Genomic DNA, 24,128 nt, shown 5'->3' with positions numbered 1-24,128 from the left:
CTGCATATGATCACCCAAACCAAAGTGGCATCTGCAGGTACTTGGCATCTGTGGAAACCAGGCTTATAAATGCAGAGCCAAGCCTGGAGCTCCAGGCTGCCAGTTCTGCAAGGCTTTGCTTTATTCTTTGGAAATCCTTGTTGCACTTAGCCAGGGAAAAGCATGTGTGTTGCACAAAGGATGGTGGTTTAAGCTAATCAAGGAACAGAGTAACAATTTTTAACTGCACATGTGCCTGTCAACAAGCTCTTTCAAACATCTTAGCTCCATTGTATTTTTATCCTTTTTTCCCTAGGATCATGACACTCTTGACAGTGGTGATAAATCAGCTCTTATGCTGTCCTATTAGCCAAGAAAACATTATCAATCCCATTTAGCTGGAAATGTAAGACCCACAGGTAGTCTAATAGAGTGATTACCCCAGGTAGTTACCTATAACAAGCCAGTCTGAGGATGCTCTCCTGGAAAGTGTGGGGGTGATTTTAGGTCTTTTACTTGGACAAACACTTTAAGCACAGAGTTACCAGATCTAAAAAAAACGGGGATAGGGACAGGTAAGCAAGTGAGAGCATTTTTCTCTTATGTTTTGAGTGGATTTCAGTGCAAGAATCAAGTTTCTGTGTTCACGTTTGAACCCCATAGATGGAGAAACATCTAATGCCCAGTGGATCAGTCAAGGACATTACTCAACAGCACCAAAACTAACATGCATCCAAGTGTGTGAAGCAGTAGGAAATTTTTCACATTAAAAAAGCGGAAGGTACCTGTTGGGGCCCTCCTCCCCCTGCCGTGGGGTCCTGGAAGAGGGTCCCTGGGGGGAGGCACGGGGTTTCCCTGCCCCTGGTCAGCCTCGTTCCCCGCTGGTTGTTTTGTGTTCCCCTGCACGGGCAAGGACCCTCGGGTCCCGGGATTGTAAGAGTTCCTTGGCAGAGCCCCGGCCATGCGGCTGGAGAAATAAACATCTCTGAAACATCTAGCAAGAATCAGTCCACATATATTTCTTTTCCACGGGCCTTGTTGTTTGGTATGTGTGTTGCAGTATCTGCACGGTAACAGGTACCTCAAGATTTAAGTGACAACTGAGCCGGGAACTCTGAGGAATTAAATTTTGAAGGCATCTAAAGCTACAGCTGGACACCAAAAGAGACCCAAAAATGAGGGGTCCACACTAAACTACCTCTCTAAAAATTTGGCCCCAAGTGACTTGCCACAGATTGGGCAGGTGTTAAGTTGCAAAGTCAGAAATAGAAAACCAATTCCCTCTCCTGGCCTTCATTTGAAGGCTTGGACAGATTCCCAGACAACTGCCAGCCACATGAAGATATAAATTATTTGGAAGAGTGCAATGGGTAATGAACCAGAGTCAAAAGCCACCTGCAAACTTGCAGACCCTTAGCAGGCAGCAGTGGCCAGAGCAAACCTGGGGGTGTGACTTATGTTCTTGCCATGTGGATACACTGAAATACCCTTTCACCACTGATTCTTCCCCGTCTTCAGGCAGAATTTCTATCATACACTGGTTTCTGCTCCACCATCTACCTGCCTGATAGCAGATGCAGGCAGAGAAAGGTAGGCTTCCAATTCTTGAGCGCTCTGCCTCCAGTGCCCGCCCAGGCTGCGGATCACTCTCCAGCTGGAGAGCTGAAGGCTGGCTGGGTGATTCCTGCCACGCTGCCCACAGGGCGTGAGCAGCAGCAATAAAGTGGGATGGACATAGGCTGATTTCAGTCCCTGACACAGAAAAGTTATAAACAGTGGGTGATGGCTGGTTTGGAAACATCTTCAAAAAGGCAACTGATCGCCACTCTCTCCCCAGTTACAGGCTCGCACACGTCTCCTGAAGTTGGTTCTGCCTGGCACAATGGGATCCAGATCTCTCTGGAGCAATCATACTGTAACTCAGGAATCCTACAGACAAAACCTGCTAGCAGTGATCTGTAGAGGTTTATTTCTCGGTGGTCTAAAATGACAACCTCATTGCCTTTTTCCAGATCCAAACATTTCAAACCTGAAGTATTCACTGGTGCTGTGAAGTCAGCAACAGTGTGGGTACCTCAAGTGCAGGGCAGTTCAGCTGGAAACTCAACAGCTTTTACTTCCCTCCTACCCTTCCCTGTTGCAGGGAGTGATGCCTTAGGTTTTATCTTTTATATTTTTCAAATCCTATACTACCTAGAGTGTAACTCTGAAGTTTCTTGTAGCCTGTTAATTTCTGCTCTCTCATGCCAGGTAGACATAACAAAGCCTCTCCAGGCCTGCTCTCCAAGGACACCCAGACCGTCCTAGGCCCAAAAAGTATAAACCAAAAAGCTGCTAAAGGGGGGCAAGCTGAGGGGAACTACACCATTAACTGAAGCTTTAATTGGAGAATTAACCCTGATATGCAAATCAAACCTGTAAACCAAATGAACCTATGAACCAAACCTATAAAAGGTGTGAAGAACTCATGACCTGTCGTCCATCTTGGGGTCCATCTTGGCGACAGACTCTGGCTCCCCAGGGGGTACCTTTGAAGGCCTTTCAAATAAATAGCTACTTTTATTCCCTTACTCCTGTCTGGTCTCTCTTTCTAGGAGGCCTCTTAAGGCATCAGGAGCAGCACCATAGTACCACAGGCTCACCAGCACCCCATCCTCAAAATCTATTTGCGACAGCTACCATCCTTGGCACAGGCAGCAAAGCTCACAGCCTTCCTTTTCTGTTTGAAACTGGTCCCCAGAGGCTTAATTTGCAGAGCAAATTTGCAGTAATGGGATTCCACCTTCCTGCGCCCGACAGAAGGTGCCTCTGTGAGCTGCCTTGGTTCACCTTTCAAGAAGCTGACCTCTTTTTTCCTGAACGGCATCCCAGTTCTGGTATGTGGACTGTGGAAAATGTTTCAGAGAAAGACTACAGGGTTAATGATAGATTAAGCACACTTCCCCACTATTGGGTCATTGTCCAAAATTTCTGCCCCCTGTACCTAAATCTACACCAGCTACAGATACGACTTTGTTCTCAGAATCTGACTTCTTACTATTCCCAACTTCTTCCTGCAACAGTCCTCCCCACAGCCAAATTATTTCTGAAGAGAATTGTCTTCTCTTGGCTCCAACTACAGGATTGACCCTCATTTTCTATCCACAATGCACCCTTCCACAGTAGGCTCTCACCACATTTTCTGAAGAGACACTATCTTCACACACATTACAGTCCGTTTCTCCTCCTCAACTCAGCATCAGTGCAGGCAGAAGGGGAAAGGACATAACGACAGCACCTTCAGCTCATTCCTGGGATATGCATGGAAGAGCACAGGGATGGGGAAGCTTTTGGCCAGCGTGGGGTTTCTGTCCCTCAGGTGGTGTAAGACCCCTCTACATCTGGCAGCTCTATATCTGAAGACAGGGATTGCAACCCAGGAAAGGCAAATCCGTTACAGTTTTAATGCTGGATACCTGCGACAAGGAAGGCACGTTGGGACAGGAATTAGCATTGGATAGTTGACTTGACATCCAGGGTCTTGTGCAAGCACCTTGAAGCCCATCCCAGGTAATTTCCCCACTATTATTTGCTGAGCTAGCAGGACTGAAACAGATACATTCATCGGCACTGCAATCATCCCTTCCAGCACTGTGGGTGCCAAAGCAAGCTGGGGCCCCCAGCTGTGCTCCTGCCATCCCCCCCGGCCTGGGTTCACGGTACAGACCACCCTGCCTGAGTGATAAGGGCTCTCCCAGAGCACAGGCTGCTGGCGATGGAACCGAATGCCAAGGGCTGGATGAGGTTAAGCTCAAACCCGTAGCTGCAGGGATGGCTAGGCGCTTAAGCAGCTCCCTACAGACCACTCGTTAATCAGCATCGTTTTGCTGTCTGCCAGCCCCGAAGAGTCGCCTCAGTGGTGCGGAGGGCCTGCTCCCGAGGGACGCCGACCACACCGCATCCCGGCCGGCGACAGCGAGAGCGCCGGGGTGCGAGAGCAGCCCCAGCGCTGGCAGCGGAGCCACGTCCCCGCCTCTTCCAGCCTTCCCTGCCGAGGAGAGGGGCCGCGACCACGTTCCCAGGCCCTATCCGCACCACACAGAACGCTTGTTACCAGGCGCCTCATAACAGGGTTTTTGGGTCTCAGCCCCGGTTTTGGGTCTTTTCACTCGGGGCGGCTCCAGCATAGCGGCGCCACACTCGGCAGGGGGCGGCAGCGGCGGCGCCGGCGCTGCCAGCGGAGAGCGGGGTCGGGACACCCCCGGCCGGGGGCTGAGTGCTGCACTGGCAGGGGGCCGCAGCGGGCCGGGCACGGAGCGAAGCAGCCGCCGGGGCGGGGCTCAGTGGCTGCCACCCCGCGGGAGCAGCACCGGCCGGGAACCCTCAGCACCACCCCAGCAGCGGCGCCCCCCGCCCGCCGGGCTATGAATGGGCGCGGCGGAAGCCCCGCCCCCCCGGACGTGACGCCCGCCAATGGGGGCGCGGGGTGCGCGGCGGGGTGAGGTCAGCGCGCGGGGCCGGGGCGGGGGCGGCGCGGGGCCGGGTGCGGCGGGCGGGGGTCGCGGCCCCGGGCGGGCGGGGCGGGGCGGGTGAACGGGGCGCGGGGCTCGGGGGCCGCGGCCTGGGGGAGGCGGGGAAGGAGGGAGGGGCGAGCAGGAGAGGAAGGAGGAGAAGAGGAGGGTTCTCGCCGCTGTTGCTCCGTCCTGGGGGCCATTCAGTGGGAGCGAGGCGAGGAGCGAGTGACGCCGGGGCCGGGCGTGGGGTGCCGGGCGATGCGGGGCTTCGTCAGGCTGCGGCGCGGCGGCCGTGGACTGTGAGCCGGCGGGGCTGGGCTGGGCTGGGCCGGGCCGGGCTGGGCTGGGCTGGCGGCGCGGGGCGGAGAGGGGTGGGCGGGAGCGTGGCGGAGCCGAGCGCCGGCAGCGGCGGGAAGGCGGGAGCGGCGCTGCCCGGTGCCCGCCCCGCGCGGGGGGCCGGCCCTGAGTGCATGCGGGGCGCCCCGCCGGGCCGCCGCCGGGCCGCCGCCCGCCGCCCCTGAGACACCGGCGGCGAGAAAGTTGCGGCGGTCGCCCACATGCGCGGCCGCGGCCGGCGGCTTGGGGAACGGCGCCGAGCGGAGGTGGGCGAAGAGAGTTTGAAGCGCTCGCCGGCGGGAAGATGGCGGAGCGGAGCTGAGAGCGGCGCCCGGCGAGCTCGGGCCGCCCCCGCCTTCCTCCGCAGCCCCCCGGACCCCCGCCGGACACATGCAGGCCAAAAAACGCTACCTGACGCTGCTCTCTGCCGGCACCTGTCTCGCCCTGCTGCTCTACCTGGGAGGCGTGCGGCTGCGGGCGGCCCGGCACCCGCCGCCCGGTAGCCGGCATGGCCCGCGCCCCGGCAGCGCCGAGCGGCCGTGGCCCCGCTTCCCCGACGCCCTGCGGCCCTTCGCGCCCGCCGAGCGCCCGGGGCCTGAGGGCGGCGGACGCGTCTCCCCCCGCCAGCGACGGGACGCCAGCGCCGGCCTCTACCGCGGGCGCCGCTGCCGCATGGAGTCCTGCTTCGACTTCGCTCAGTGCCGGAAAAACGGCTTCAAGGTCTACGTGTACCCGCAGCAGAAGGGGGAGAAGATCGCCGAGAGCTACCAAAACGTCCTGGCCGCTATCGAGGGCTCCCGGTTCTACACCTCGGATCCCGGGCAGGCCTGCCTCTTCGTCCTCAGCCTGGACACGCTGGACCGGGACCAGCTCTCGCCCCAGTATGTGCACAACCTCCGCTCCAAAGTGCAGAGCCTCCACCTGTGGAACAACGGCAGAAACCACCTAATTTTTAATTTATACTCCGGCACCTGGCCCGACTACACTGAGGATGTGGGGTTCGACATTGGCCAGGCTATGCTGGCTAAAGCCAGCATCAGTACTGAAAACTTCAGACCCAACTTTGACGTTTCTATCCCGCTCTTTTCTAAGGATCATCCTAGGACAGGAGGGGAGAAGGGATTTTTGAGGTTTAACACCATCCCTCCTCTCAGGAAGTACATGTTGGTATTCAAGGGGAAAAGGTACCTGACGGGGATAGGGTCAGACACCAGGAATGCCTTATATCACGTCCATAACGGAGAGGATGTTGTCCTCCTGACCACTTGCAAGCATGGCAAAGACTGGCAAAAGCACAAGGATTCGCGCTGCGATCGAGACAACGCCGAATACGAAAAGTAAGTGAGCGGTGGCCCTTCCCCGTGCTTGTGTCCCCAGGGCATGCCGGCATGCCCTACGCTGCAGGCGGCCCGGGCCGCCGCGCAGATGTCAGCAGATGTGTGCCGATGCGCTGGTGGTGGCCAGAGGAAAGCATTCATCACTCCTTTGGGCGAGTCGGTGGCTTCTCCCGTCACCCGTGAGGCTGCCGGCTGGCTCTGTGCTGCCTTGGCTGGGGGAGCTGGCGGGGAGGCGTTGAAGGGCGATGCGGTGTCCTGCAGCCGTGGCGTTGCTTGCCCAGGGACTGATGACCTGCATCCGCAGCCCGATGGCTTTCCAAACGTTGCCAGCGGCGGAGGTGCTATTGGAGGATGCGCTGGCATTTGGCACTGCCTTTTGTTCCACCAGCGCCTCTTAGACTAGATGTCCTGTGCCTTCCCTGCCCTGAGACAAAGTTTGTACGAGTCCTCAGCTCTCTGCAGGTCGCATGTGAGCCAGGCTCCCGAAGTGGGTTGGTTGCTGAGGGCGATGGCTCTGCCCGGTGTGTGACTTGTGTGTATCTCTACAGACAAGCTAGTAACTTGCGTTGCCTTGTTTTAACTCTCAGTTCAAACCAGCGCAGTATCAGTAAAGAAAGAAGGAAAAATGAGTGCTGGCTGTGTTCGTGTCCTGTGTCTGAGTTTCTGGTTTTCACGTGTGAGGGGATACACCAGTGATGGGAGCTCAGCGTGTGCTTTCTGTGAACGCCTGGTTGCTTGGCTTCCCTCGACTTTTATTTTTATTTGTTGGTAATGTCACTGTGAAGCCAAATTTTGTCTCGTTGTACTGCTGCCCTTGTCTTCAGTCTGCTTTTCAGGTTTGTATGTAATAGCTGCCGGGAAATCGCTTCTGGGAATTACCTCCAGGACTGCGATGCTGACTAAGCCGTTTGCAGCTGATTAGTTCATTTAAATGCCGACCACCGCTATGTTTGCTGCAGAATAGGTGCCTGTATATGAAGTTTGTCACACGAGAATATTTCCTGGGTAGCATGAATTACACACTGAATTAAAACAGACCAGCCGTACAGCACTGGGTGATGTGCAGTGGAGCTGCACCCAGAGCTGCCAACGGCGAGAGGGTTTTGTGGTGCACAGGGGAATGTGGGTGGAAAAATACTTCTGGAGAGCATTTGGGAAGAAACTACGTTGGCATTAATGCTGGTGAAAATTGCCGACTGGCTGGCTGTTTCTCCACTGAAACTATCCCCGGGGGTTGGGAAGAGACCGGGAGGGTCAGCATTGCAAAGTCGGGAAGCCTGCATGAACTGCCTGGATGAACTCTGCTCACCTTTTGGTTACTGTAATTCTGCTGCAGAGGGGGAGGAAAGAGCAGTGCAAATACTTAGTGGACTTTTAATCCCTTTCGTTTTCAGAAAACGGATGGGTGAGTGGTGAAACAATGCACACGTGGAAGCTATAGAGGATCAGTGCCGGGTGATCAGTACAGATACTAAGCTAAGCTCGTGTTTTTTGTCACCAGGAAGTCCCTTTGGCTTGTGATCTCCTTCAGGGAATATATGTTTGGGAAAGAAGGGAGACCTGGCAATGACAGACTTTCAGGGTGTGTTGGTTTTTCGTTTTTAGATCTCAGCAATTGGAGCTAATTTACAGATGGGAAAAATTCTAGTTATTTGCTGTATACTACAGTATGTGTGCTGTTAAGTTGGCATAAAACCAAACATTACCTGCCTGTGGTTACATATGAGTCCATTCTTTTACAGCTATGCCGTTTGGTCTAATAAAAGATAGACCTCTCTCTGTGAGTTCTGCTCCTCCTAAAGTGTCTTTGCCACTTATTTTGTGGTGAGATTTGTACATAGCAACCCTCAGGGGACACGATAGCATGAACCCAACCGGATTATTCATACAAAAAGCATACTTGCCTCTAGGATGCGGCTGTATCTGGGGTGGGGGGCTTCAACATTTGTTGCAATGCTGCTGTTAGAAGACAGGAACTAAAAACTGATGCTGACAAGAAAATAAGATTACACCAAGAATTGAGGCAGGCTCAGTCTGTGGTCAGGCTGCTGAGGTGAAGGGGTTTGCTCTAGTGAACAACTGCAGATGCTGCAGCTCTTTGACCCAGCATCTTACCCGAGCAAGGGCACCTGGCAGAGTGTGCTGCTGCCCCTTCTCACTTGTGCCTTGGTGCCAGTGCACAGCAGAGTGTGCCATCTGCTGCTCTTCCAGTACCGCATCCTGCCAGGCCTGTGTCTTCTGGTTCCTCTGTGCCAGTAAGGACCATGCCTGGTGCTCCACTCCCTTTATAAAATCTGACAGTGTCGCATCCCCAAGGTAGCAAGGACACGGCATCCAGTTGAAATGCTTCTGTGCTGATGTGTAGCTCAGGTGTGAAAGCCATAGAAAGAACTCCATTTTTCATCCCAAGTAAAGGCAGCAGCCAGTCATCAATGAGGCTGTAGCGCTTGGGAAAGAAGTGACTCTAAATACATCTGGGCCTTGAAAACTGTGCACGGAGTGGCTCTCGTAAGGTGTTTGAAGCATGGATTTAACAATGCATCCTCAAGGTTTTAATCTAAAAGAAGGAAAAACATACTCTCCAGTATATGTCTATTTGTATATCCATATACAATTGGGAATTGCATATTGTGCTTTTTCTATGCCAATTTTCCCTTCCTCTGCTGTGATACCACTTCATGTGAAGTACAGGTATTTGGGTGCCCTGGCCATGGAGAGCTGGCCTTGACATATGACTGCTTGCCAGCGTGATGTATGAATGATGTGGTCTAGGTAGAGGCCTTGCCAAGCCAGGTAAATTAGGTGACCAAATTTTAAAACAAGCTAACCTTGTGTCAGCAGGGTAGTGGTGTTACGATGTGTTGGGCTTGGGGCTGCACAGGACACAAGTTACTTGTGGTGGGGTTTCATCTAGGGTGTAGTATCTGGTGCTGGGTTCATATGAGGTCCACCTGTCCACTGGATGTGGTGTTTCCTCTCTAGGAGATTGAAAAAGCCAAGAAAGGTGACTTCCTGACCTCTGGAAAAATGTGTAAGGGTGTCTTACTTCATTTGGAGAAAGGAGGGATGGGCATGTGTGTATTTGACTGTCTCTGTGAATTGTATTGAAAGATCCATCTGTATGTCACAGCTAATTAATTTGCATCCTAGTTACGCATCTCAGCAGATAAAGCTGAGGCAGACTAAAATGAATTACATTATCATGATTAGACTGCTAGCAAACAGGATATAAAGGAAAACAAAGGAAACCTCTGGTTTTCTTTACAATGTCCTTGGTTGTCAGAATTGGCCTTTGTCACCCAGCACTAGGGCAGCTGGGCTTTCTGAGTTCCTCCACAATAAGGTTTCAGCCTCAAGCTTTCTATTTCATGAAGGGTTAAGTGAATAAAAGCTGCTGCTGCTGAAGTTTGAAGACAGCGTCTTAAATATTTAATGACAGGCTAAATATATACATATGTACAATGTGTTTTAAACAAAGGCAGAATTCATATACAGGCTTAACTGGTTCCAAATAATTACTTTTTGGAAGGTAATACAAATGAGTATGGATACTGAAAGAAATGGAGGAATGCAATGTTCTAGTAAAGCCAGATGCAGAGAATAGGTTTGCACCAAAATGAAGATCTTTCTAGGAAAGTAAGATAATGTCTGTGGCATATCCCCTGACCTGTAGCAACCCTGCCCTTGGAAGATGGAGAGAGTAGGTTGATAGTATCCAAAAACATAATGTCTCACCAGAAGCTCATTCAAGGAGACTTTTTTCTCTTCCATATCTAAAGTAAATGATGAGAATGAAACAAGGGGAAATAAAAAGAAGAGAGTAGAATGGAGGAGGAGAAGTGAGAAAAAAATGTATTTTTGGAGAAAAGTGAACTGTGGTGGAGGACACATAGTATAGTGAGATGTTCCTGATAGACATACGATTTTTGACCAGTCAGTGCTCAAAAAGCCTGTGTGATCATGACTGAACTGAGAAAGGAAGGTAAAACATGCAGAACCTCATGAGATGGGACTAGTTCTGCCAGAGGTGCTTGGAGGCATGTGGTAGTGGAGGAGGGGCCTGTGGAAGGAGCTACTCACAGATTTACCTGGAGCTGCTGGGTGCTGGCAGAAGAGGGAGAGAACAGCAGCACCCTGCATGCTTATACTAGTGAGACATCTCTGCAGGGCACACAGTAGCACTAGGCAGGGTTGGATGTGTACTTTTACAGGAGAATATATCCAGCTGAACATTTTCATTGATGCCTGGTATGCACTAGGTTTACCTGGTGTGCGCACTACTGGTGGAACATGCACCAATCACAGCTGAACCTCCTACCCTTGAAAATCCTGAGTAAAGGTCGCAGGAGTGCAATCGGCACAGAATGGGAAGAAAAGCAAGTTTTAGTTTTGCTTCCTTTCGACTAGGAATAAAATACACATACTGAAGAAAAAGAAATGGCAGAAGTAGACATGAAGGATGACTTTGCCACTCAGAAGACTGTCATGAGAATATGAAGCAAGGCTTAGGCTTGCCTGTCCGACATGTGATGATAATCTGAACACTCCATATGCATGTATGTGCATGTTTCAAACAAAGGTGAAATTCTTGTATTTTTAATATACTGAGCTTCTGTGTATTGTGCTAAAATACAAATGTCAATGCCATACCTAATCACTCACTGGATTATTTTTTGAATTATCTAAAAGTCAGCTCATTTGCAGATATTTAGGACAGGTCAGAAAAATCACCCAGGTTCAGGGTGGCTGTTGTTCAGGACATATGAAATGACATGGGGACCAGTTCATTCACCTTGTAGATCACCAGGCTGTTTTGGGAGCTTGGATAAAACTCAGAAATTACTGAGAGAGCTTGGGCATTTTCCCAGAGTATCTTGGCTCCTACAGAGACCTGTCCCCACCAGACTACTTTTTTATATTGATTTTTGAGAAACTGGAAATTTGCAGTTTTTGTAAACTGGTTTACAATACATTTATCCAAAACGCAGGTAAATAACAAAGCTTTAGTGAATGTCTGAGAATATAGGATTTTCTCTATTGTGTTCTTCTCTTGCTCTGTATTAGGGAATGTAAGAATGTCCTTATGCGGCTGTTGATGCTGATTTAATGCGAGTAGGGTCCTGAGGTGTAGGAGTTTCCAGAGACTCCAGGCTGATGCCCTGGCAGGACCTGAGAGCAGGGGTGACAGGAGCATCCCTTAGCTCACAGCCAGCCGTGCAATCCTCAGCCTGGCCGTTAGCACCAGGCTCTTCCTTCTTGGTAGAGGTGTGGGAGCAGGTGGATGTGTGTGCGTGAGCGTGTTCCCTGTGCGAGCAGTGCTGGGCACTGCCGTGTGTGTGGCCGGGTGTGTAGGGACAGGCACTGGCAGAGGAGCCCACGCTGCCTGCAGGCCTTAAACCAGGCACCCTCCTAACCTCAAGTAATTAAGTTTTCTTGTGGGGTGAGTTATTAGTATAATTGGTTGCCTCAGGCCCTTCTGTGTCTTTCTATGAAGCATCTCATAAGAGGCTGTGTGGTGACAAAGCATTACAGTAGATGGGTGATCTGGTCTGCAGCAGGTGTTTTCTGCATGTAGAAAGTATGTGAACACTGCTTTCGCAGCTGGAGGGGCTCTGCTTTTATTTTTCCTGGCTAGGAAAATTGATCTAGGATGGTTTATTGATAAATACTCATCACTGAAGAGACACTTGACAATAGAACAAAACTCAAAGAAAAAAATAATCGGAATCATCATTTTAAGTAGAATTGATCTTCAAACAAGTAGTTTCAAGGGCTTGTTGAACCCAGATCAGAACTGAGCTAAGAGTGACTGTTCCAGCTACCTATTTTGGCAAGACAAATTCCTCTTGTGCCCCCAGTGAGGTGCCCTTAGCAAGAAGGTGCTGCAGAGCATCCCATGGTGCTCCTGCCTTCTTACCCTCCCTGGCCGGGTGTTTCACAGGGCAAGCTCCAACTTCTGCAGGACATTTTGTAGTGGCCTAAAGTAAGCTTCACTGAAACTGCTCCAACGGGAGAGGGGTAGCTGAATTTGGGGTTCTTTTGGGGGTTGTGTGCAGCTGCCTGCTGCTCCCTGCTGCACTGAGGGTGTTCTGAGCTGTGGGCCTGTTTGCATCTTGCTGGGAGAATGGGATTGAACAAGAGAAGTTTCAGCTTGAGACAAACCCAAGTGAAAAAGACTACTGATCTGACTATGCTGGAAATAGTCCTTCTGCCCCACATACAGTCCTGGAACAGCCCACTGGAAAGTAAACCGGCAGCCGCTTGCGGGAGAGGGAAGTAAATGAAGCTGGTCGGCACAAAGCACTTATTTACTCAACAGATGTGAGTCAAGAGAATGTGCTGTAATCTGATGATTTCTGGAGTATTATCTGTGATTGTTTTCCCTTTCTCTCTGAAGAGTTTCTTTCAGAAAATCCACAGAGTTTTGTGGTCTTGGGTAAACAAACTGTTTTGGTAACCAGAGAAAAATAATTGGTGGGTACGTGGATAACTGTCTGGCCTGTGAATGGAGTTAAATGCCGTGTTCCGAGCTGCCTAGGTGACTGACTTGTCAGGGACTTGGCTATATCTAGATGATGATGCAAGATTTATACTCTTGTCTCATGTCGTATGGAGATTAGTTTAGCCTATGGGAATGTGTGAATATAACTTCAGGTTACATTTGAGGTTCTGCACCTTTCCACATTGCCAAGTATTTGAGATGTATCGGTTTCAAAACCTTCTCATGGTTTACACTGAGCAGTAGATTTGTTCCTCTTCCTCTGTTCTTCTGGCTATGCTGTGCTTTTATGTGAGGTTTTGTACTGCTCTTTTTTCAATCCAGATTTCAGGAGGAAACAGGACATATATCATCACTGTTTTTCTCTTAATTTAGGAGCCTCCTCAGTCAATGGTAGGCAGCATTGATGGTACCTAATGCTGATACAACTTATCCCCATGTCTCTGGAGAAGCCAGGGAGGGAGGGAGCTATGGCAGGAGGTGCATGCGACACCAGGTGTACACAGGAGCAGTTAAAGATCCCAGCCAGAGGATGGTAGGAGTCCTTTCTTCCACTTACAGAGCAAATTATAGTTTATAACAGTTGACAGCCAAGCATGGAAAGAAACTGTCCTGTTATTGTGGCACGGGTACCACAGAGTCTGCGAGGGTGTTTGGAGGCCAAGAGGTGGGGGATCTGCACACTGCTGTGGTGCTGGAGAAACTACTTTAAGAAATGAATTCCAAATGAGAACAAAAGAGAAGAGATTTGTTTCACATGAAAAGGGGGAAGTAGTGTTTTAAGAAATACAGGCCTTATCTCAGCAAGATATTGTGTCTTAACTGCTTTGCTGGGAAAAAAACTGGTATGAGTGCTGCCAGGCTGATGGCTTTCCAAGTGCAATCTAACTTCCTAAAATGTTATCATTTCTTAGAATAAGAAAACATAACTGTAAGCCAGTCAAGAGGGTTAGGCCTCCTCAATAACAGGATAAAGATGATGCCATTTTCTTTAAGCATCTTAGTTTCCCCAGTTGTCTCTCCCACCACCTCTTGCTGAGATTTAGCATCAGTTTTTCGGGTGGTTTAGTGCTGTCTCTGGCTAAAATGCTAAATGGGTGTTCCCTGAAAGGTGGTAGAGGTGGGCTGTTTGTGTTGGCTAAATCAGGCTCCCATTTCATCCTCCAGTTAGACAGACTTCTCAACCCTCCTGCAGTCCCTGGGAGAAATGTGGTGCTGGCAGGGCTGTTGCAAGAGCTGCTCCTGCCTTCTCCTGCCTGTAGCAGATGTGGTCTTGGGACTGCAGTCCAACAGCTAGGACTGCCAGTGGCTACCACGGTTATGTTTCCATATACTTTTAAAATGGAAAGAAGTCTTTGCTTTTCCTAAGCATTTTGGAGGTTTACTTCAGTGCTTTATAATGTTTAGAGCCTGTATAAAACTGAAACACCACTCATTTATGTTTTCTGTATCCCCTTCTCAGTAAGCATCAGTGAGTATAGGTCTAAAATGATTTTCCAATATAAGGTGGTAGTTGTCAGAAGCAGTATAAAGTAGCTCTTCTCCGTGTATCTGGCAAGGGGAAATTGACACTAAAGCTTTTTTGGGGTTTGACTTGTCCTGGGTCAGGACATGTTTGGTATGTGAACCTTGTAACTCTCCTTGCTTCACTCAGCTGCTACCAAAGGCCGCTGCTTTTCCAGGCACTGAAGCGCTGTTGTTCCTGATCACCCCTCCATGGGTTCCTGCAGTGCAGTTAGTAAATTCAGTAAAGCTGCTGTAAGTTGACTTACTTCTCCATGATGGTTTCTAGTCCAGAAATACATGAAAACAAAATAATTCCTGGGTTCCTAAGTGAATTTCCCATTTATTCACTTTTTCCCCCTCTAATATCCTCTTTGTGTTTATGAATGAAACAGAATTAGGCCTAATTTAGTTGATTGGCTGCAAAACAAAAGTATGCAATGCTAAGAATGGGAAATGAGAAGGCCTTTCTGAAATGTTACTTCTTTGCATAATTGTAATAGATTATAATTATACAGTTGGGCGTTGAGCAGTGGATTTGCTGTAAACACGGTCGTGGGAAATCTCTCGTCGCTCACTTGTGTCGGTTCGAGTCCCAGTGCGGTCCCATCAATGGCTGTACCAGCATCTCTAACATCATTTTCTCTTCGGGCAGGTTGACGTGCTACAGAGAATGCAATCTCCAGTTTCCTTCCCAGCTCCTCCTACAAAATTACAGCTGGTCAATATGGCCATGTCAGACTGTTGACACAAATCAATAAGATCAATCATTCTTCAGCTCCTAAACAAAATTGAGAGCGTGACGCTGGCAGCCTGCGCGTAGCAGTAAATTCCTAAAGGAAAATTGCATATTGTAGTGTTTGCTGAGTGTATCTGTGGGGGATCCTGTCCCGTTAATAATTAGTTCTCTGAGGTTGTAAAAAGGAACGTGGTATAAATAGTTTGCTAGTGCTGCAGTGTGCATTATGACGTCTGCAGCCTTCAGGGTGATGGAGAACTCCCCTTACGAGCAGCAGTGTGGGAGACAGGGGAGTGTGGCAGTGTTTGGGTTGGAATCCAGTTTTTCTTCATTCTCCTAGAAGATCTTGACTTCTGATACTGGGTTTTGCCTGGCGAATTATTGCAGACATTTTATCACAATACTGGAATTCCTGGTGCAGTCAGGTAGGTCAGTGTGTTACTGCCAGAAAGCCCATCAAAATTGTAGTTTTTGTTGTCTGCAAGAATAAAATCAGAGGCTGATTGTAAAAATCAGAATCATTGTCTGAAGGGAAGGACAAATTTTTGTTATAATGTCTGAGTTTATATCTCTGAAGGCTTGTTTTGGTGTGTCTCCTCATAGACTCAGTCAGCTGCTTCAGGAAGATAAACACATGAATGTTTAATCTTAAGAGTCTGCTACCAACCATTGTGCTGGGTGCTAGCAGATTTTTCTTTTAATTAAATGTAATTTATCTAATCCTAATGGGAAACATAATTATAGGACTTATTTTTTAATACTGTGATTTCAGAATTATTTTATAAAGCGGAGTAACACTTCCCCCTTAAGGGTGGTTTAAAAATCAGCAAACAAAATAGAAAAACTAAAGTACACTTTGCTAAAAGTAATAAATCTCAGACAAGATGCAGAAAAAGGCGCAGCTGATGTGTTGGAGCTGCAATAAAGCTGAAAATTAATGATCAGTAGGTTGCTGCTGCAAGAAAGTGTGCATGCATTATGGATTTGAGGGGACGCCTATAGCTTATTAAATGCCAGCAAATTTTTGCATAAGCAGTAGAAAACCCTGACCAGAAACTGTAAAGTGATGTGAACTGCAGCTAGAAGATCCAGTGCTACAAAGGATGTGTGCACTGTGTGTATGGTTGAAACATAACAAAGTGCTTTGCAGGATCATGGTCTGAAGTTGCACACTAAGCTTTTTTAGTTTCTGGTCGGAGGGGTTTAAATGTTTCAGTAAGGCGTGACTGTAGTCTCAGGAACAGATTTATCATACTTTACATAAGAAGGTGTGTATCACTGTTCAAAATAATTTAAAACAAATAACATGCCTTCACCCTTCCACACTCCCTTACACTTTTTTTTTTCTTTAAACCTAAAAGCTAAGACTACTACTTGAATTGTAATGGAATAATATATCAAGTGAGTGATCACATCAGGCATGGACACTTACCAAATCACAGCGAGATAACTGTGAATAACTCTCTAGTTTCAACAATTTGCATGGCCATTAACAATTGATGGGTTTCCCTTAGAACCGCATTATCTATGGCAGCAGGATCTATTCCTGTGCACCGTTCCTGCATACTAAGTGCCAGAAAAATTCTCAAAAGTGAGGATAATAAAAAATCTGATAGCAGCAAGGTGAATGAAGCAGGTTGGAATTTCAAGGCGATATTTTTTGACCGTGAGGAAGTATTTCAGGCAGTCGTGCATTTTTGTAACTGTTCTTCATCCCCTTTTTCTGCCTACTTTTTTTACTACAGTTCTGCAAGTTTTAATTCAAGCTGGTGTTAGGTTTCTCTTCACTGCTTGGCATCACTTCAGGCTTGATGGTCAGTCTGGCCTGTGGCTATCAGTTTAAGTATTTAAAATACTTCTTGTTACAGTGTTTTGTTGGACAGGTATCTTCAGAAGCTTTTATGCATATTTGACATAAGATAAAAATGGCACTAAATTTAGCTGTCCTAGATTGTTGGGTGGCTCTTTCATGGGAGTGATTTCAAGCAGGTGCCAAAGATGTGCTTTCCTTATGAGAATCATGCCACCATTTTAATAAGCGTGTGACACATCCCTTATTTCTAGTGCTTTCATCTCTGCCTGACAGCATGTCAGTTCTTTCTAGATTCCTCTACCAAGTTGACTTTTCCAGCCCCAAATCTCTCTTTCCTTTTATTTCTTTTTCTCACTCTCTTCCCTCTCCCCCGTTCTTCTCACGGTGCTGTTGTTGTGGCAAGATGAAAGCAGCTGAGTGAAGTGGCGGCAGGGAAGGCTCGGGTAATCAAAGAGCACAAGCAGCTGGAGTTGTGTGCAGGCAGGTGGGTGACACATCAAAGTCAGGGGTATGTGTGCTTGCTGCTCTCACCTCTCCTTGTAAATGACCCCCTGCCATAAACAGAGTTCCTGGGGTTAATTTGTGAGGTCACACGCACACAAATGCGATTACTTTCCTATGGCCTTCCCAAAATCTACTTGCAGAGAGCAGTAATAAAATCTTAGCTTTGTTCCTTGGAGGATGGCTTTTGCAGATGTGGTGTGTAAAGAGACAAATACCTGAATTGTTGATAGCAGGAGTTAGTTGTTCACCTTCAGCTGAGAGTAACCTGCCACCTTATTGTCCCATCTGCCTGCAGATGTTGTTTCTGGGTTGCTGTAGGCAGGATGAGAGCTGGAAGGTCTGAGCAGCACCTGGTTATCTCCAGCTGGGCCTTGCATGGTCAGAGAGCCAACGTGTTGTATCTTGGCAATGGGTCCCTTGGCCAGGGGAGGCAGCATCTCTTGCTCGGCCACAGGCGGGTGGTGCTCCCTGACCTCTGCAGCCAGTGGAGCTTCAGGTCCCCTCAGCTCAGTAGAAGCCCCAAACTCTCACCTTTAAACTCTCCGTGCACGTCTCTTGACGTGGAGCTGACTATGGGGCTGGCTATTTTCTCAGCTGTTTCATCTCCTCAGATCCTGGTTTGTCTTTGCTGTGGAGCTTGGCAGTTGAGCACCCCAAGGTCTGGGTTGACTCTTGCTGTATGTTTCTGCAGAGGGACCTGGTCCTTGTCTTAACTGTTTGCCCTGAAGGTGTCAAAAAATCATTGCACTCTGCTCCTGCCATTTTTGACAGGACTCTTCCTTACTGCCTGCTGATGCCTGTTAGTTACTGCTGCTGAGAACTAAAACAACCAGGGCACTTGTCTCTTGATTTTCTGTATCACAACATTAGTGAATTGTAGTGAAAACAGGTTTTCAGCTTTTGTTTTATTAGCTGTTTCTGATGGCCTGTAATAATAACCCTTTCTAGCAAACAAGTTTTTTACTCTTTCATTTTTAATGAAAATTCTTTATGACACAGGTCATAGTAAAATAATTCATAGTGAAATTGTGTGTGTTGTTTGGGTCTAAAACTGGTGATTTAAGAATTTAGAGATAGTGTTGTGATCCCAGGTTGCTCTGTTGGTGTAGCTACTGGTTATAGCAATAGTTCTTATTTTAACTTTGGTCTCAGGGTAACTATGTTTCACAATAATCAATGCACTGATTACTGTAATTGCAGCTTGTGGTACCGTGGTCTTACAATTAACTGACTGGGCCAATAAAGTATGGAACTTAAGGAATATTTGTAAACAAACTTGATTAGGAAGTAGGCTGAGGATATGCACTGGTGGAGGATAATAGAAGAGACCCATCCTCAGCTTTCATAAATAGAACAGATGGAAACCTGAAAATGAGCAGCAAAGCATGGAAACCATCCCACTGCTGTTTACCTTGCATTTATTGCTGTGCCATGTCTTAAAAAATCTCTCCTTAAAAAAAAACGGAAGTTGACTCCCCACTGCAATGAGATCCTGCGTACACAATTTCAGTCTCTTCTGCTGAACTTTAAAGCATTATCAGACACAATGTTGAAAACTGGATTTACAATGTAGGGCTGATATTAGCCTTAAGTAAAGAAGTGTCTATTGTCACCCCATGATTTAATCATAATGCAATTAAAATGAAAAAGGAAACCACCATTGAAAATGGGCAATAGAATTTGTAGTGGTGCCTCTGGGGAGGTGGATGGCTGACATCTGGTAGTTGCTGGAAAGTTGGCTGTGTTTTACTGTCCTTGAGGAACTGTGTCCCATTTTTGCTTGTTATTGGGCATGCTTTGTGTGCCTCCCTCTGGTTGTGTCCCCCTGTTTCAGATGCATGTCCTTCATCTCTGGTATAGAGACCTGTCCTGCACCCTCTGTCAGGCCATTTGGGAGTGTTTTGTGTGAGTCTGGCAAGTTAACTGTTAAAGGTTACGTTGTGTTTTGGATGGTTGCTTTATTTTAAGGTTGCCAGAAATCCCTTTATGCCTCATTGCCTTTTCTCCTCCCTTTCTCCATCTTTATTCCATCTTTAAGAACTTTACTTTTATTTGCAGGTTTTCCTGACTGAGTACATGGGTGTCTCTTTAACAAAAATACCATTAAATCCTGCTTACCCCACCTCTCCTCTTTTTTTTTTTTTTTTTTTTTTTTTTTTTTTTTTTTTTTTTTGAGCTTTTGGTTATCCGCAAAGTTTGGCATTAATGGAAGTGCATGAAAGGGAAATGCATGTGTAAGAAGCCTTGATCAGAGAGCTGCTGCCCTGAGCAGTAGGTTGGTGAGTGGCTGCTCCTGCCTCAGGAGCTTGGAAGGGATGGGGTCTTCCAGCACCTACAGTTCATCCGTTTGCTTCCTACCTGCTGGTTTCCAACAGTATTAATTTTTATGCATTTATTGTATTTAATTAAAAGCAGGGCTGCTTACAGCAATGCTTGCGGTGATTCCTCCTCTCCCCCAAATGCAACAAATAGGCATCTGGTATTTGTTTTGTATAACACAATCCTCATAAAATGAAAAGTAATAAAACATAATTATCTGTAAAGGCTTGTTTTATAAACCTAGGAATGAGCTTGTTCCTGCCTTGTTTTTGTCTGCTTGTAAGATAAAGACGCCTTTGTATGGTTTTAGCCCCACTCCAGATTAAAAGAGAATCAGTTATTACAGTGTTTTAAACCCTGGTGTATAAAGGTATAAGGTGGTGTGAATGCATGCACGGGATAGCACTACTGGATCTCTAGAGGTGAGAACAGTCTTTTTGTTCCTTTTAGAAGTTTTTCCCTTACAAACAATAGGTTTTATTTGAAAGCTTTGGTAAGGTAAGAGGGAAGAAAATCTGTGGGCTACATGAACGATTCAGCATTTCTAAGCTGGAGGCCTTAAAGTTGGGTTTGAGTCCTTTCTGGACACTGCTTGTCCTTGGCAGTGTGAAGGACGGGTGTCATGGGTCCACACTCATGCTTGGATGTGTGTTAGGACTCCTTGATTTGGCCCTCACTGCGTTTCTGAACAGACTTTAACTGCTGTGTATCTTCATTTCTCAGAGAATCGCTGGCTTGATCTACCCCCAGTTTGGTCATCAGGACCCCCAGCATAGGATTCAGCAGTTTTGAAGAGCTAATTATACTCATTTCACCTTAGACTTGCTGCTTGCTCTTTGTAGGTGACTATGCCATTTTGCATGCTTTTGGCTTGCTGAAACTGTGCAAAGCCCTTTCCACCACGTGTTAGTGGTATATTTTCCTGGGAAAAAGTTAAACCAGATCATTTAAACCAATTAGGTAGTAAAGTGAGACATGCAAGTGGCTTATGGCTGTCTAAAAATGAAGTGTGAAAACCAAATCCTTCTGGAAAACTCACAGTCCAAACTTACTAGTTTTTTATTTTTCTTTAAAATGGTAGTAAGCAAGAATCCACTTTGTTGTAATGAAAGCTGAAAGCTGTGGGCCTGCAACACACCTTCAACTTCAGCATGCTTTGGAATATGTTTGCTTCAATCCTGTTCTTCTGTGCACAATTAATTAAAGTGAATAGAAGAGACCTTTGCTCAGCTTTTATGTGAATTGTAGCCTTCTTAAAACCAGATATGACTTAGGTATTGCTTTCTCTCTTCAAGGCAGGCCTTGTAATTTTGAATCTTGATGAGTGGCTGCTTTTGTTCTCTGAGTCTCAGAAACAATGGGGTTGGGAGCACGTAACAAATTGCCAAATGATAGCACCGTAGAGAGAAATACCTCCTTCTTGAAGTGCCTCATTCCCTGCATCTTTCGTTCTGCAGAGGCTGCACTGATGCAGACCTGGATGTAGTGACCCACTTTTGGGGCAAGGAGATGCTCTCCCAGCAAGTCCTGCTTTCTGGGCAGCAGCAGTACCTGGGCACAGCCATGTGCTGAGCTGCTGCTGCCCTGTTTTGGAGTAATTTCCTTGAAATACATTCTCCTTGAAATATGCTTTTTTTCATTGTGTCTGGGGATACTGGTGCAATCTGCACATTGCTGACTTTAGTTGTTTGACAGCACTGTTGTGGCTGCTCTGGGTCCTCCGCCAGAGCACGGCCAGCAGCAGCAGGGGAGGTGCTAGGAGGCACCCAGCTGCCTTATGTGATGTTGCTTTCCATGGCCAGAAGTCTTTGATCTACTCAAACAGAAGCCTGAGAAGTGGGGGATGGATGCCACATTGCAGGCTGATGTGTAAATGCATCCTTTTGCACCAAAGTCTCATTTAATTTATAAGCTAAATGTGCCACGTATGTCAGGGGCTGCAGAGTCCAGATACAAGTCAAATGATCTGTTTGTCATCCCCACACAGTATAAAATGTTCCATTTTCTTTTTCATGCAAGGTTTGGAATTTGACTGTTGTATTTTTTATCTGGGGTATTGCTCCACTTAGGTGTAGAGTAGGGAGATATCTCCCTGGAGAGTTTACTGGTCCTTAATTCATTAATGTCTCCAGAATGTTCTGAGACCAGTGTTGCTTTGCATTCACAGCAACAGAATTGCATTTAAAAGTTCGGATGGCTTCTGACTTCTTATTCTTCAGACTTCTTATTTCTCAGGAATAATTGGGTTTCGCTTTACCAGTGTGAATGAAGTGAAGCCTTTAGCTTCAGTCCCGCTATCAGTGTGGCACGGACTCATTATTTATTCTCTTTCCCATTATGTGCAGAGTGATCGCGTTTGGCTCATTTTGTTTTAAATTCAATGTAAAGTGAAATCCTGTTATTTGCACACATTGTGTGGCATGCATCTTAAAAGTACCTAGGCAACCTTTATGCAGATGACACTTTTAACTCAAACTTTTCCATCATTATGAGTGTGCTCCTGTGAAAAGAAGCAGGGTGAAAAAGAGAGGGAAGAAAGGGCTGGCTTGAACTCACTTTGGGTAGCTTGAGTCACTTGTAAGACTCTTTGTAGGAAGTATGACACACACTGAAGATCTCTGCTCCCTGACCCTTAAAACATCAAACTATTACATGTTTTTCCTTTGAGCTTGGGCAGGTAGGGGATCTCTTGGTTCTGCTGGAGCTGATAGTAGATCTATCAGGAAAGGGGGATTTCAGAGCTTCTACAGTCCAGCACCAAGCTGTGGACTTCCTTGTCTGGTTCTCGGTTCCAGGCTCAGGAGGGTGAGTGGTCCAAAATGTCTGCAGCTGTAGCCCTGGGAGGTATTTGTGTTCAGACAGCTTTTGAGTTCAGGTGTGCTTCTCAGAAAACAAGAGCTGAATGGAAGCCTTGAAAGACTTAAGGGGAAGCCACCATTGCTCAGTTAGTTTGCTTTTAACCCCTGCAAGGAAGAAGTAAAGCTTACTCAAAGGAGATACTTTGAATAAAAGCATGTCTGTGGGGTCAAGTGTGACTGTGATCCATCAATGGTGCAGATGGAGCAGGCGTCACTACTGCAGCAGTATGATCTCCAGTTGGGAATTGGCCTCTAAAGCCAAAGTCACTGAGATATGCTGCACAAGGAGTGTTGTGGTCCCAGACTTTGTAAAGGGTAGATGTCATCTCTTACAGCAATTCTGGTTTCACTAGATCAAGCAAACATATTCCAGGCAGAAAGCAGGGCCACTGTAAACATCGCACCATGTGCTGTGGCTGCTTTGGCAGAAGTGGGATTGGTGTCCTCATGCTTGATACTTACTGCATTGGGACTGTGGGTGATCAGTGTGATGCATGTTGGTATTAAGGAACACGGTGGTAGTGTAGGTCAGTGTACACAACAAAACGATCACAATTCCCCACTCCCCATCCACAGTCAGCATACACAAATCTCACTGTGTCGTGGCCTGGTCCTGGGGAACATGATATGTTCCCTATCCAACTCTTAAGAGGATGGGGGTGTTCAGAGGGCTGATGCCAGAAGCCTGGGAGTGTGGTTTGGGGAGATAAAAGGTTGTGTGTATGTGATTTATGTTTACTGGGAAGTGATTCCTTTGGGCTCTCACTACATTCACGGTGTCAGCTCAAATACTAGTGACTATGACGGCATCTTCCTACATGTAGTTGAGTTGGCCTAGAGGAGCAGGCTGAGCTGGTGGTAGAAGGGATGGGATGCATTGTATGGCCTTGTTGCCCCAGGTGCTGGGTTTTGGGAGGTGGCAGCCCCAAGCAGCTTACTGAGGTTTCCCTGGAAGCTGATGCAGAACAGAAAATGAAGGTCAGGTTTCTCCAGACTCCTGTTGTCAGATCCCCTTCTGCATACTCATGTCACCCCTCTGGTCTTTATCCATAGCTGAGCCTGAGTGTCTAGCAATAGCAGGACAGCAAGTGTAGCTGTTTCTTAGGGAATGCTAAAAGGGAGAAGCTGGAAATGGCCTGGACAAATACTTAAAGCATGGGGAGGAAGAATCCAGATTTTTGTGTTTGAATGCTTAGGACAGTAAATGAAAGTCTCGTGTTGCAAGGTAAGGCAGCTGTTTTTGTAGCCAGAGGTTGGGTTTGGGGGTTTTTAAATTATTATTAAAGGCCAGCTGTATATATAATCTTGACTTAATTTCTCTGCTGCAAAAGGCTGAAATCATTATCTAGGACTTCATGGTACTGAGGGTACTGCTGGTAAGTATCCCCATGCAGTGATTTCTTTATTTGACCTTATGTCTGTGGGTTGGTCATGAAAGCCAAGACTACTCTCATCTTGACTATATTTTTAATTACAGGGCAGTAAGAGTCAAGTGGGATAGCATTTCAGGTGGTTCATGTGGGAATAAAGAGATGTGGTAAACTGAGCCCTGGTAGCTCACTTGGGACAGTGTGGTGAGTTGTTACTACATTATGGTGGGGGAAGCTGCCAAAGGAATACTACAGCACAGTTAAGTGGGACTGTTAGTGACATGGCCGAGTGAATTCATTAGTGGCAATGGTGTATTCTTGTATCTGCTTTTCCTTACAATTGCCAGGGGAAGATACTCAGGTGAAACAAGACCTGTG

General features: G+C 47.3%; 1 protein-coding gene across 1 annotated transcript in view; it reads left to right on the top strand.

Annotated features, from left to right (window-relative positions):
* Positions 1-4,872: 4,872 nt before the first annotated feature.
* The window catches only part of EXT1 (exostosin glycosyltransferase 1), a 178,618-nt gene continuing 159,362 nt past the window's right edge, over positions 4,873-24,128 (top strand). Inside the window, exon 1 of the mRNA XM_082276706.1 lies at positions 4,873-6,145. Within this exon, the coding sequence (XP_082132832.1) occupies positions 5,199-6,145 (947 nt within the window). The 5' untranslated portion in view covers positions 4,873-5,198. The remainder of the gene's footprint in view (positions 6,146-24,128) is intronic.

Source organism: Coloeus monedula (genome assembly GCF_965178545.1).
Source record: "Coloeus monedula genome assembly, chromosome: 1".
In the NCBI taxonomy this organism is placed as follows: Eukaryota; Metazoa; Chordata; class Aves; order Passeriformes; family Corvidae; genus Coloeus; species Coloeus monedula.
The sequence above is the reverse complement of the archived record's forward strand: the minus strand, read 5'-3'. Positions and strand labels throughout refer to the sequence as shown.